Raw genomic sequence first — 15,363 nt, forward strand, 5'->3', positions numbered from 1 at the left:
TTTCTCATGTCTTTTCCTCTTTCTTTTAATTTAGGCCCATGATAGAGGCCTGCATCCGAAAGGCACCATTAACTGTGCTGGCTACAGGGTTCTGACTTCTATGGAGGAATATCTCGAGCTCCTTAACTCCAGCCTACCAGGTCAGTCTGAAAGAAGGAATGATGGAGATTTAGATACCAGGATGACCTCAAGGAGGAAAGTTATTTCTTAATAAAAGGGTGAGAGGGGTTAAGCCAGAATCTTAGTTAAGATGTGATGAAATAGGAAGGGAAGGCAAGAGTGAGACCGCACAGAGACAGGCTGTTATCTTTGTGCTGTGCAGCTATGGTCATGATGACTGTGGCGACCTCCTCCTCAGGCATTTTTAACAGAAAAATAAATCATCCAGTCATGCAGCACAATGTGTGTTTTCCAGGTGTAAAAGCTAAAGTTGGCACTTCTCCATTCCTGAAATGTGCGACACAGTTTCCCCTCATCCTCTGGCACCCTTACGCACGTCACTACAATTTCTGTGTGGTGACCGAGAAGGAGCAACAGAAATGGAATGCCGTCTTACAGGATTGTGTCCGGCACACCAACAACGGTGAGTCCTACCAGTACCTTTAAAAGGATAGTTCACACAAAAAATCAGACAGCATTTACTTGCACACATGTTGTTCCAAACCACTATAACTTTCTTTCTTTCAAGGAACACAAAAAGGAGATGTTAGGCAGAACGTAAGCCTCAGTCTCCATTCACTTCCATTGTTTCTTTTTTCCAAACAACGAAAGTGAATGGAGTCTATTTTTTTATGTAGCAAGTACAGCTCTTATCTACTTAACTGGGAAATACTAAAATCTGTTTGCCAAGATTAGGTTTTGATAATGTATTTCAAATGATCAAATAATCGGACACCCATGCTGCCAAGGCAAAACGCAATAACTACATTTTTGTCAAAAATGAGTTATGACTGAAATCAGGTCTTGTAGACTTTGATCTGTCATGTGACAGATGGGTTTGACTCAACTATGCTCAGATTAAGAAAAAACAGAGTAAAACTTTTTAATAGACATTTTTCTTAATTTCAGTGTTGTAGTTACTGGTTTTGGCTATTAAAGGAATTGGTTAAAGGAGTAGTTTATCCAAAAATGAGAATTCTCACATCACTTACTCACCCTTATGCAGTCTCAAATTCATACATTTATTTTTTCTTCTGCAGATTTTTTTTTTTAATGGATATATGATACATTTATATTCATACAGTGCAAGCCAATGAGGTCCAACACTTTCTTAATCCATGTTTTCTTAAGTGATACAATCACCTTTATGTCCTTTTTGGAGCTAGAAAGTGTTTGTCCCCATTTACTTGCATTGTATGGATATAACCATATCATATCTCCATAAAAAAAATCTTCGGGTTCTGCAAAAGAAATTCATACAAATTTGAGACTAAGTAAATGATGAGAGAAAATAATTTAATTGAGAATCAAACCATTTTAGGGTGAACTATTCCTTTAAACATTTAGCTCCATAAACTCAAATCATAGTATTTTCCAGCTGGTCCAAGCATGTATGCTCTACACAGGCGATACCTCTGTCAAAAGATAGGCAATTGTCTCTTTTAACTGAAAGGCGGCACTTCCATTACTACACCCGCCACATTGAACATTAAGATTCCTTCCTTTCATTTTTCTAAGAGTGTTTAGAAAACCCCTGTGACTGTCTCATTTTTTTAGCATTCATTCCACAAGTGCGCAATAAATTTACTGTCAGAGACATCCCACTGTCTGCATTGTCACTTTAACACTCAGACACATATTTGAAGCATAACTCATTATGTAAGGTCATCCATTTTCATTAGGCTCATTGTTATTTTGTCGTTATCAGAATAAGCCGCTTTCAGACTTGCTAGATTAACTGATGTGTTGTTTTCTAAATCACCTTTTTTAGACATCCATTTATCAAAGAGGAAACTCGAGCGGAACGTTTAGCACGGCTGATGGTATTCATTTGGCCTCTTTGATAATAGAAAGAATTTTACTGCTCAAGGCTGTAAAAAGAGTCCGATGAGCTCATAGGGAAAGCTAGAGATGTGCTGTCATTATCTGAAATTAATCACAGTTAGTTTGAACTATTTCCAGCCCAAATATTTTAACTGTTAATTTCTGTTAAAATTTACATGTACCCCTGGTTGAGAACCACTGCTTCTAGAGTTGTTTTCTTTCTGCTGTAGTCCAGATTCCAGAGTGGTCACAGCAGTGGCTGTCAACTCATAATTTAGAACGGATGGGAGGCTGCCGAGAGAGAATGCACACTTGTGGTGATGGCAGTAATGTCGCCTGGGGGATTAAGGGGGCCGTCTGAATGTGTGTGACTGTGTGTGCGTACCTTAGCCAACCTCCTGCTGTGTGTAGTATGTTCTGTATGCACATGCAAGCACATCTGCAGACCCTCTTTTCCCAAATAAGGACTGGCTCGGTTCTGGTTAGGTTCTGTGCTATTCATTAGCCATCGTTCCCTAACATATTTTAAAGATATCAGACTCTGTCTTTTACTATTTTCAGTGTTACGTAGAAACTTAGAAGTTAGCAGAGGCTGTGTGGTTTTCGAGAGGTGACCGTGACCACTCTGACATCACTTTATAAGGAGGAATCTGGTTTTGTCAACATTTATAACTTGTGGTTGTGGTTTGTCTCTTGACTTGGAATACTATTAGTGAGGCTGAAAAATCAACCTCAGTGTTTCATTTTTGGAATTTTTATGAAATGCCTTAGTTACCCAAGCATAAGCTGTCAGCTTTGCTGATCTCTACTGTTATACTTTTCAGCAACTATTTTAATTGACTGTTTTTTACAGAAAAGCAAATGCCCTTTGTTGTATGAAGTGTTGTTTTTGTGGATATGTACCTGGTCACCAAGGCAGTGAAAACCTGACTGAAAGATTTTCGATTTTAGAATGATTCACGATGAGGTGTGATTCATAATTCGACTACTGATGTAATTGCCCTTCCCTTTTGCCACTTAATAACACACATTTATTATGTTAGTATTGCAATAACATTTAGTACTGTCCTGGTATGAAGCCATTATTGGTTGTGAATGCACGGACAAAGAACATTCTTTATTCTTAACCCCCCCACCTGCCCCCATAACTTATTTTTCCACTTCCATTTTGAGTGAATTTTACTCCTTTTTTTTTTGGTATGATTCATTGTTGAAGTATCTTAACTCTGATGGACTGGCACTTTGCTTGGAGCCACAAATCTGGACACTCTGTTTAGAATTTACCAGAAACATGTTTAAAGCATTTTAGTTGAAACAATTTTCTATGCCGTTTCTATGCAGTTACTCTTTCACATACTATAAATGTATAGCGTGTCACTTTTCCTGGCTGGTTACATCTTTTACATTTGTTAATACAATGGCCCATTAATGCAATGTTGGAATTAATGTAATTATTACTTTCTGACTAGTAAATATTGTTCATGTGACTCCCGTCACTCGTAATACAATTTGGACACTAAGAACTATATAAAAGCAAAAGTACTTCAGAGTCCTGGATTTTTATTATGTGCTACCTGTATGAACTCTAATTACAGTGATCTTCAAAGGCCCAACAATATGCAAAATTATTAACATATCATAAGCTGAATAGGGCAATTGACAATTTTGTAAATGCATTAACATCAGCAGAAGTGTGATTTACCAGCCTTACACATGGAACAAACACTGCCAAATATTGTATTACTATTAGCCATATTTTAATTTCCTTGCTGTCAATATCAGAATAGAAAATTAAACCAATAAAACACGTTTAGTGGACTAGTCTCTTCACTAGCTGAAGTTATGTTTGACCACTTTGACAGAAATATTTAATTGCAAGAATTGCAGGTTGATATTATCTGCCACACAGTCTGCTGAGAATTAAGTTCTATTATATCTCTAATATAATATATATTGCGGCATCTTTGCCTTAGTATCACCTTTTTGTTTATAAACGACTTTTTATGGGTCTTAAGTGTTTCTTTTCTCCAAATATTAATAATATTAATACCATTGCTGTGTGACTTGCAGTGCTATCTGTATATACACTGATCAGCCACAACATTAAAACCACCTGCCTAAGATTGTGTAGGTCCCCCTCGTGCGCCAAAACAGGGCCAACCCGCATTTCAGAATAGCATTCTAAGATGCTATTCTTTTCACCACAACAGAGCGGTTATCTGAGTTACAGTAGACTTTGTCAGCTCAAACCAGTCTGGCCATTCTCTGTTGACCTCTAATCAACAAGGTGAAAAGAGGTGAAAATGAGGATCCACTCTGCCAGTGTCACTCAGTCACTGTATGTAAGTTCCTTCAGAAAACAGCGTGTGACGAACTCGGGCATGTTTACAATTTTCCGACGTAAAAAATCTAATTTGTATTATTTATGAAAACTGGGACAGATGATTGACAGTGTTCCATTGTGTCACGGCAAACATTTAAAAACAAATCTAGTTTTATGTTTCTAGTATTCTAGCTTTGATGAAATCACAGGATCCCCCAAGTTACATTATTTTGGACACCCCAACCCCCACCCCCTCAGTTCAAACACTGATCTGCTCACTAGAGAACTCATTTCTTGTCTTGTTTTGCAAACTTGTCAAGAGATTTTTCATCTCATTCATCATGGGCGGACCAGCTCAAAGGTGCATTGAGCCACCTACCGTTTCGTGGTAATTTTGCTTGTCGATTAGTGCCACGTATTATGACATAATTGTGCTAACAACGAACATTTGCGTTGCTTTATATGTGAAAGGGCCATTCGTCAACGATTCGCTTTGCATAAGCATGTTGTGTAATTCAGTATATTAAGTACACTCAATAATTTGCTTGGAACAGCCTGTCTACATCCCCCAAAAGTGCCAGAACTCTGGGCTCCAGGAACATGTTATGCTCTAATAGGACCGTGTTATTCTGTGACTTGAGGCCCAGAGGAGTAAACCTATGCATGCATGAACAGAGTTAGATCAGGGCTAGACCCTGGCAAGTCTCAGCATGTTTTTGGAAGTGCATAATATTCATGTGCCTTTTTTTTAAACCTCTCAATCCAAAGGCTGTCAGGACAATCCATTCTTTTTTACCATAAATACTGCACACATCTGTAAGTATGTACTCCGTACACAACATAGTAGTGTTTTGTTTGTTTTGTTTACAATTCTTATGTTTTTTGTCTTGGATGCTGTCTGCCTTATTGTCTACGACAGACAAACACTTTTGGACATTGGTTCAGCAATTTCACACCGTAAACCGGACTTCAAATTCCTCAATGCCGACCCGCTGTTTTCAAACACGCAAGCGGAGCCCTTTGTCTGGGCAGCACGGCCGCGGAAACGCAAAAGGAAAAGGGGAAACAGAGCCGGCGTTCTCATCAGAGTAAGACGCCGCGCAAATCGACCTCCGCTACCCACTATTCTACTGGCAAATGTTCAGTCTCTGGATAACAAGCTCTGCGAGCTGAAAGCACGGATCTCTTTCCAACGAGATACAAGGGACTGCTGCATTATCTGCCTTACGGAAACTTGGATGTCTGCGGAGATTCCAGACTCAGCCATTGAACCCGCGGGGTTCTCTGTGCACCGAGCGGGCAGAGCGAAAGACCTCTCAGGTAAAAGCAGAGGAGATGGTGTATGTTTTATGATCAACAAATCCTGGTGTGATCAGAGGAACGTACATTCTATCAAGTCTCTCCTGATTTGGAATTTCTCATGCTTCTGTGTCGACCATTCTGGCTACCGAGGGAATTCACAGCGGTCATTATCACAGCTGTGTACATTCCCCCACAAGCCGACACAGACTGGGCACTCAAGGAACTGTATGGGAGTATAAGTGAGCAGGAAACCACGCACCCTGAGGCTGCGTTCATTGTGACCGGGGACTTTAATAAAGCCAGTTTAAAATCAGTTGCACCAAAATACCACCAGCACATTAGTTTCAACACACGAGGGGACCGGGTTTTGGACCATTGCTACTCTCCCTTCCGGGATGGCTACAAATCCCTCCCCCGCCCACCATTTGGCAAATTGGACCACTCTTCCATTCTGCTTCTGCCCGCTTACAGGCAGAAATTGAAACAAGAAGCACCCATCCTCAGAACGATCCAGTGCTGGTCGGACCAATCAGACTCTATGCTACAAGACTGTTTTGATCACACGGACTGGGAGATGTTCCTGTCCGCCTCTGATGACGACATTGAGCTTTACGCTGATAGCGTAATGTGTTTCATCAGAACGTGCGTAGAGGACGTGGTTCCGACCAGAACAATACGGATCTATCCGAATCAGAAACCTTGGATTAATAGCGATGTTCGCGCGGCACTTAATGTGCGGACCTCCGCTTTTAATTCCGGGAACGCGGAGGAGCATAAACAAGCCAGTTATGCCCTCCGAAAAACTATCAGAACCGCAAAAAGCCAGTACAGGAGCAAGATTGAAGGACAGTTTAACACCATCAACTCTAGAAGCATGTGGCAGGGAATTAACATCATCACGGACTTTAAAGGGAATAAAAACTCCACCATGAACACCGCTGCCTCTCTCCCGGATGAGCTAAATACTATTTATGCTCGTTTCGAGGGAAATAACACCGCCCTCACGGAGAGAGCTCTCGCGGCTGAAGCTACAGAGGTTAGTTCACTCTCCGTCTCTGTAGCGGATGTAACCCGATCCTTCAGACGGGTGAATATCCGCAAAGCCGCGGGCCCAGATGGCATTCCGGGCCGCGTCATCAGAGCGTGCGCAAACCAGCTGGCTGGTGTTTTTACGGACATTTTCAACCTTTCCCTCTCTTTGTCTGTAGTCCCCACATGCTTTAAAACATCCACCATTGTGCCTGTTTCAAAACAATCAAAAATAACTTGCTTAAATGACTGGCGTCCTGTTGCTCTGACCCCCATCATCAGCAAATGCTTTGAGAGACTAATCAGAGATTACATCTGCTCTGTATTGCCTCTCTCTCTTGACCCGCTGCAGTTTGCTTACCGCAACAACCGCTCCACTGATGATGCCATTGCATCTACAATACACACTGCTCTCTCCCACCTGGAAAAAAAGAACACTTATGTGAGAATGCTGTTTGTAGACTACAGCTCAGCATTCAACACCATAGTGCCCTCCAAGCTAGATGAGAAACTCCAGGCTCTGGGCTTAAACAGCTCGCTGTGCAGCTGGATCCTGGACTTCCTGTCAAGCAGACGCCAGGTGGTTAGAATAGGCAGCAACATCTCCTCCTCACTGACCCTCAACACTGGAGCCCCACAGGGCTGTGTTCTCAGCCCATTCCTGTATTCCCTGTACACACATGACTGTGTGGCAACACATAGCTCCAATGCCATCATTAAGTTTGCCGATGACACGACGGTGGTAGGTCTGATCACTGACAATGATGAAACAGCCTACAGAGAGGAGGTGCACACTCTGACACACTGGTGTCAGGAGCACAACCTCTCCCTCAACATCAGTAAGACAAAGGAGCTTGTGGTGGACTTCAGAAGAAAAGACAGAGAACACAGTCCCATCACCATCAATGGAGCACCAGTGGAGAGAGTCAGCAGCTTCAAGTTCCTGGGTGTCCACATCACTGAGGAACTCACATGGTCCGTCCACGCTGAAGTCGTTGTGAAGAAGGCTCATCAGCGCCTCTTCTTCCTGAGACGGCTGAGGAAGTTTGGAATGAACCGCCACATCCTCACACGGTTCTACACCTGCACTGTAGAGAGCATCCTGACTGGCTGCATCTCCGCCTGGTATGGCAATAGCACCTCCCACAACCGCAAAGCACTGCAAAGGGTGGTGCGAACTGCCAGACACATCATCAGAGGTGAGCTTCCCTCCCTCCAGGAAATATATACAAGGCGGTGTGTGAAAAAAGCTCGGAGGATCATCAGAGACTCCAGCCACCCGAGCCATGGGCTGTTCTCACTGCTACCATCAGGTAGGCGGTATCACAGCATCAGGCCCCGCACCAGCTGACTCCATGATAGCTTCTTCCCCCAAGCAATCAGACTTCTGAACTCTTGATATCCCACGATCAAATACATCAGAACTGCACTTTATTACCCTTACTCTTATATCTCACACTGGACTGTCATAAATTATATTATTATTATTATATTATATTCTCTCTTAACAACTGACTATCAACCGACAGCCTGAATGTCAATACAATACAATACTGTACATTCTATATATACTTTTTTATATATTTTTATTTGTATTGAATAATGTGTATCTATACAGTGCGTATTGTATACTGTACAGTGTATGTTATTATTTGTATATTGTTGAGTGTAATTATGTGTGTATCAGATGTTTAAATTGAGCAGTGTTAATTTGATGTTATTGTAAATTGGTACTGTCTCATCACTGTCACGACTGCTATGTTGATCGGAACTGCACCCAAGAATTTCACACACCATTGCACTTGTGTATATGGCTGTGTGACAATAAAGTGATTTGATTGATTGATTTGATTTGAAGTATACTGGCCTGCTGACTGTTGAGCCTGAGTTCTGTGGAGCCATGCTGTCATAAGCAATCTGTTTGGATGGGCAGCCCAGTAAAGTCTGGTATGTAACCACATTTAATTTAACCATGCTGTCCCTTGATCTTTCCCTGTGTGATCTTTGGCTCAGGTGAGAGAGGCTTTTTGGATCCAATGTCTGGGATCTAAAAAGGAGTGATTAAAATCTGGTCAGGTTGCAAATCTAGCAAGGAAAAAAGCTTAACTTTGATGAAAGATATCTCATTAATTGTCATGAGGCAGCCTATGCAAACTAGCAAGACTTGACAGCTTTACAGGCTCAACAGTAAGGATAGCCTGGGGCCAGTGTGAGTGAGTTTCAGAACAGTTGTCAGAACTGTCACTTGCCCTATAAGGCCAATCCTGTGCTGTCACTATATCTTAAGTTCATTGATCATTTGTTTTTGCAGACTTAAACATTTGGTTTAGTGTGATGTTTTGAGCATTGTATTGGACTTTAATTCTGTTGATTTAAATGTCACCAAGGTAACATTATCTATCCAACTAACATAGTATTTTTACATGCATAGTTTTAATCAAGTTTCAGTCAAGCTACAGTCTTCATCTGTCTTGTCCAATTATACATAATACATAATAGAATGTGTTTTAAGTTCATAATCGAATATATTAAGGATGGACATCAGGTGAGGAAGTGTCGATAATACACGCCACACGAAGCCTGTCTCTTTTGGAGCATGCGTGTGCAAAATGCAGAGGCCTTTGGCAGTTCAATTAACATATACTCAAAGAATTTGCGTGACATTTTAAAAAGAAGTAATTGTTTAATTCCAACTTAAATCAATTTTAAAGGGATAGTTCACCCAAAAATAAATTATTTCATCATTTACTCACCCTCATGATATCCCAGGTGTATATGACCTTCTTTCTTCACCAGAATACATTTGAAGTTAGTTAGTTAAATATCTTGGTTCAGTAGGTCCTTAAAATGCAAGTGGACAGTGATCAAATGTTTGAAGCTCCAAAAAGAACAGATAGTCAGCATAAACTTCATCCATACGACTCCAGCAGTTAATGTCTTCTAAAGTGACATGATCAATTTTGGAGTGAAAAAGTTCAATATTTAAGTACTTTTTTAACTCTAAATTATCTCTTCCCATCGGCAGCGGCATGCGCGTGAGATTTAACATGCAAGAACTGAGGCACGTGCGACACATGGAAGAGCAGCGCTGTTTACAAGTGAGTAAGAGGAGTGCTGTACAGAAGCATCGTTGGTTTTGGTTTAGATCTGTATTTATCTGTTTCTTTACACACAATGGTGCGTTTGTGTGCTTATCCTGGATGTCTCAACTGAGAGGAGAAAACGTGAGATTACATCCGTAACATGGCAACGCGAATATGTCACATGAGAGACCGCATGATCTCCACCCTCTCGTAAAGCTTACCAGAAGCGTTGGATCATAGTTAAAAAGTACTTAAATATCGATCTTTTTTGGCCCGGTTGCTAGGGAGGGTAGAGTCACATGGGGTAACCTCCTCGTGGTCGTTATAATGTGGTTCGCTCTCGGTGGGGCGCGTGGTGAGTTGTGCATGGATGCCACAGACAATAGCGTGAAGCCTCTACACGTGCTGTGTCTCCGCGGTAACGCGCTCAACAAGCCACGTGATAAGGTGCATGAGTTGACGGTCTCAGACGTGGAGGCAACTGAGATTCGTCCTCCGCCACCCGGATTGAGGCAAGTCACTACGCCACCACGAGGACTTAGAGCGCATTGGGAATTGGGCATACCAAATTGGGGAGAAAAAAGGGAGAAAAAAAAAATGAGAGAATGGCTTGTGATAGTCTTGGAAGCATCAAACAAATCAGTATTACTTTGCACCACATGCCATCATTTTAATGTAGTTATAGTTGTTTAATATCCATACATTAGAAACCTAGTACATTTATTTAAAACAAATAGGTTGTAAAGATGGCTTAACGTTAAATGAAAAATATAAATATCTTTTTTCTAATGCATATAAAATATGTTTGGAAATAAAGCTGACCTTTTTTGTGTGTGATTTGACTAGTGAAATGTTGTCAGAGCAAGAACAAATTGGAATTACTGGCCCGACTGGACCAGCTGAAAAAATATTTTTTTGTTGAGCCCTGCTTTAAAATGTGTGGTACCAGTCAGTCTTGGAAAAAGGTTTTATTGAGCAACTGAACAGGTTTACAGGCATGTTAATGAATTAAGTCCAGGTGGTTTCAAATCTCTTTAGTGTCAAGACACAGCTACTCTTTGAAAGCCTATTGAATGTCATTGTAAAGGGCTTTTGGGGGACAACCTGATAGAATCTGCTAAAATATGAGTAATTGACTGGAATAATTTGAATTCTTCAACACTGAAACACGTGTTTACACGGTGACATGATGACTGAATGAGATAAAAATGTCGATCATGAATGATTGAACTTAGCTTGTCCTTACACAACATGAGACCTAGTTTGGATAAGTTATTTAACAGCTCATTGGTGTCATATTGATATTAGGACATATTATGTGAAGATCCTTTCTTACAAAACACCCTAATTTCTATCTCCTTTTCAATGGAAAGTGAAAGGTCTTTAATCCTCTGGTGTTTTTGGACTGATTTGAGAAGTTGTTTTGTGCCAGAATAAGCCACCCGTAATGCTCGTTCACTTGTTTTTGCATAAAACCTCTCTGGTGCTCCCCACATGTTCATGAACACACATGCCCACATGTGCATGCTCATACAAAGAATTGTGCCGCACTGATATGGAGTGCTGGACTTCCTGCCTGAGCTCGTCCAGCCCCCACACCCAGCTGGCTCCAACTTCCTCTCTTTGTAAGAGTTCAAGCTCTTGCTCAGATGTGTACAGGAGTTCAAGTTTTTAAGACTTTCATGTGGGACTTGAGATTGATGTTCGATGGGTCAATGACATGGCACTCCGTTTTTTCCCGAATCTAATAATGTATTGAAAAGTACATTCAAAATGCAATTCATATACATACAGTGACTCTTCTATGATTAACATATTTTATATTTCTGAATTAACATTCAGGCTGTCAGTTTTAGGCTGTAAAATGTCAAATGGTACAATCTTGATGATATTTATGAATTAAGTTCATGATATTTGTAAAAAGACAAATCTTTTTACCTTGAAAAATATATTTACAATGTTTTTGAATGTGTGCATTCGCATGTATTTAAGCTGCAATAAATGTTATTACTTTTTACTTTTACTTGACATTTTTCATTCAATATATTGAGTCTTAAAATATATATTGTTTTGTTGTTGAAAATGGAAAAGCACTTTTTCAAAATTTATATGAAATCAATATGGATACAAATTAACATGTTTCGAAGAACTTGGCACATGCGTTTTAAACTAGATTAAAAAGATCCTTTACATATTTTTGGACGTCCTTGTATGTCAATAACTCCTATATAAATATGTATAGCAGCTTGTAAGTTTACTGAACTCAAAACAAATACCAGCAGTCAATGACACTTCAGTATTCTGTGGTGACTATGGCAGTTCTTAAGGAATTACCATGGTAACTAATGAGGCAATGCTTCCTGTTGATAGGGTGACCAAAACAGATTTAAGTGTACTGTGGTTTAATGGTGAAAATCTGATAGCATGTGACGCACAGAATGATGATCTTTCTTCCATTTTTGCCACACGGTCTTTTCACTTCTCTAACTAAAGAGGAACTGTGCAATGTGATATTTTGTTTAGAAATGACTATCCATTGTATTGGGCTCTTGGTAATATGGTAAAAATAATGCATAGTTTTGTTATATGGTTGTCTTTGTTGTTGATGATGGTGATGGTTATGCAGTTGTCTTTTGTTCAGGATTGTCTGAGGAATGTAAAGTTCAGACCCCGGCGTTCACAGACGCAGTGCGTCTCTATCGACAGGCTCATGGTCACTATGGAACCTGGGACATGATGTGTGGGACGCCTCCACAGGTAAAACACACACACACACTTGCTCTGTTTGAAAGCCCTGTTAAGGCCTGATATGTCAACATGTTAAGGCATCATAAGGCAACATGTTAAGGCACACCCGATTTGAAGCGTGTTCCAAAACGTAGGCATGTTATTTATGTTGCCTCCTAAGATACTTTGTTTTTGGCCAAAAACAAGGTACAGTAACATCATATGTATCCTTGGCAAAGAAGGCATTTGTGAGAAATGTTGGTTATAAATAAACAAGGGCTGTCAATCAATTTTTTTTTATCAAATTAATTACATGACGTGCTGATTAAATAATAGAAATAACCGCAGATATCAATATTTACTGAGAAAGGCCCCCAAATAAAGATAATTTAGGTACAATGCATTAATTAAAATAATTATTAAATTAAAATAAATATAATACAATTCACATAATTCAAATACATTACATCATATACATATATTGTGGCAGCAGACAAGTTAAACATTTCTACAATACAGAAAGTGGCTTGAAAGTCAAGATATTGTTTGTTTTATTTCCATATTGAAAAAAAAAAAACTATATTATTGGCCTACTTCTGTCAGAGCTATTTTTAATTGTGAGTCTATGTACTCATTTTTCAGACAGATGCTTTTAGAGTGTCTGACTTTGGTTGCATCGCGTTTCACAAATTTTCAGCGTCTCTAGTCATAAGCGGTGTTTTTAGAACACTGTCAAGTTAAAAAAATTGGAATCGTTGGAAAACGCATCTCGATTTCTGCATTCTGTTATTCTCGATCACATATGAGCTTTTGCTCTTGAAAGGCTATACACCTTATTCACAGCAGCGCCATCTTTGATTTTTAACGCGAATGACAAGGCTGTGAAAGAAACTTAGTCTCTTCAATGAGCAGTACTGCAGTTTCAAATGTTTTTGGATCGTTCTGCTGACAAAACATTAAAAAGATTTTTCAAAGAACATTCAGTAGACAAAAAATAAAAACTCCAGACAACGAGTTGTGGAAAAGCTTTTTGATTCCTTTATATGGTGTGTGCCATTAAACAGATGGCACACACCATATGAGTCTATCCCTCACAGTCTCGTTACATTTACATTTAGTCATTGAGCAGATGCTTTTATCCAAAGCGACTTACAAATGAGACACACAGCAAGCAATTTGTCATACAAAGTTTGACAACATCTGCTGTATAGGACTGCCAAGTTCTCACAGTGGCTGGAGTAGTAAAGATTCTAGCAAAGAAGAAAGAGACAGACAATAATTTTTTTTATTTAATTTTTTTTTACATTAAGTGCAGTTAGTGTGGGTTGGTTAAGTGCTCGCAGAACAGATGTGTTTTCATCTGGTTCTTGAATGTTGAGAAGGTAACAGCAGATCGTGGAGGTTGGAAGTTCATTCCAACACAGAGGAGCAGAGAAAGTGAACAATCATGAAATAGACTTTGAGCCTCTTTGTGATGGGACCACCAGGCGTCGCTCATTCATGGACCGCAGAGAGCGAGTTGCAGCATAGACCTGAAGAAATGAATTGAAGATGGTTTGGTTCCACTGGCTGTCCTGTTTTCATTACCATTAAAAAATAAAAGATGACGCTACTGAGAACATGGTCTTTACTGCCTGTAGCTCTCGTTGGTTTAACTAAGTGTGTTGCCTGTACAGCTGGAGCTGACTGGCCCCTACTGCCACTTCAAGGTGGTACATAAAACTCGAATTGGTCTGATAGTAGGTAGTTTCCTTATTACGGAATTTACGTACGGATCGGGAGCATGATTAAATGCGTTAGTGTTTTTAACACATTATTTTTCATATAATGAATCGCACTAAATTAACACGTGAAATCAACATCCCTAAAATTAACTTTTCAAAATTAATTAAATACTGAGAAGTATCCATAACAAATAACTTCTGGGCTATTTCACTCCACTGTACATTATGGCATTAACATTTATACAAACAATGCTTGTAACCATTGAAGAATTAGAGTAAAGTTTATTAGTTTAACTTCACATTGGCATACATGGAGTCTGATCTTTTTTCATTGTGCTATGAGTTTAATCATTTAATTGTTATGCTTTGATTATGGAGTGGCTAATTAAATGGTTTTATATCAGCTATCTGATAAAGAAATAACTTGCAAGTATAATGCTATCAGTGCAGCATGCCCATGTTTAAACGTGTCTTTGAACTGTTATTTTGGAATCAGATGCTTTTGGCAGCTTCAGATGAGCTGTGTGTGTGTGTGTGTTTTTGCTTGATGGTTCCTTAATAGCATTGATTTTCTCTCTGGAGAGAGAGAAATAAATGGAAAGAGAGACATCATGTGAAAGCTGTAGAATCTTGTGACTATTCTATTTAACTTTTACTCTTATCTCAGATTCTTAGGGATTCTTATCTCAGATTCTTAATGTGCCGACCTAAATAACGGAGCTTAAGGCAGGATATTTTTCTTAGACTTTGACGTAATCTACGGTAACTGGTAGAATGTTTATGATCCGCATCAAGACCAGTATGGAACTAGTAAAGTTGAAATATGCTCCAGGCAGGCCGGTTTTCCTCTTTTGTCTTCAAGGCACTCAAGAGCATGATGAGAATGAGTTAACATGGCCTTCAGGTCTTTATGATCCGGGTCTCTCACACAAAAACACATTTTGTTTATGACTTTATTTTGTTGATTTTTCATGAATGAGATGTGATTGTGCTATCCTCATGTCCTTTCAATCAGTTGTTTTCTGATTGTGTTCATAGATCCTTGCTAATCTAGTAATGGAGACCCTCCTCACTGAGCTGAGAGACCTTATCACCCCCAAACTGAAGGGCAAGATGCATGAGAGACAGAGGAATTGGATGCTGGTACGTCATGCACTTAAGCACAACTCGTTCCAAAATTATAACTAAAGCT

At 39.7% G+C, this 15,363-nt stretch overlaps 1 protein-coding gene across 1 annotated transcript in view; it reads left to right on the forward strand.

Annotated features, from left to right (window-relative positions):
• The window catches only part of niban2b (niban apoptosis regulator 2b), a 46,537-nt gene that overhangs the window by 15,460 nt on the left and 15,714 nt on the right, over window positions 1-15,363 (forward strand). Inside the window, exons 4-7 of the mRNA XM_051695728.1 lie at window positions 35-140; window positions 416-583; window positions 12,362-12,477; window positions 15,210-15,314. Coding sequence (XP_051551688.1) covers window positions 35-140; window positions 416-583; window positions 12,362-12,477; window positions 15,210-15,314 — 495 coding nt within the window. The remainder of the gene's footprint in view (window positions 1-34; window positions 141-415; window positions 584-12,361; window positions 12,478-15,209; window positions 15,315-15,363) is intronic.

Source organism: Myxocyprinus asiaticus, chromosome 4 (assembly GCF_019703515.2).
Source record: "Myxocyprinus asiaticus isolate MX2 ecotype Aquarium Trade chromosome 4, UBuf_Myxa_2, whole genome shotgun sequence".
Classification (NCBI taxonomy): domain Eukaryota; kingdom Metazoa; phylum Chordata; class Actinopteri; order Cypriniformes; family Catostomidae; genus Myxocyprinus; species Myxocyprinus asiaticus.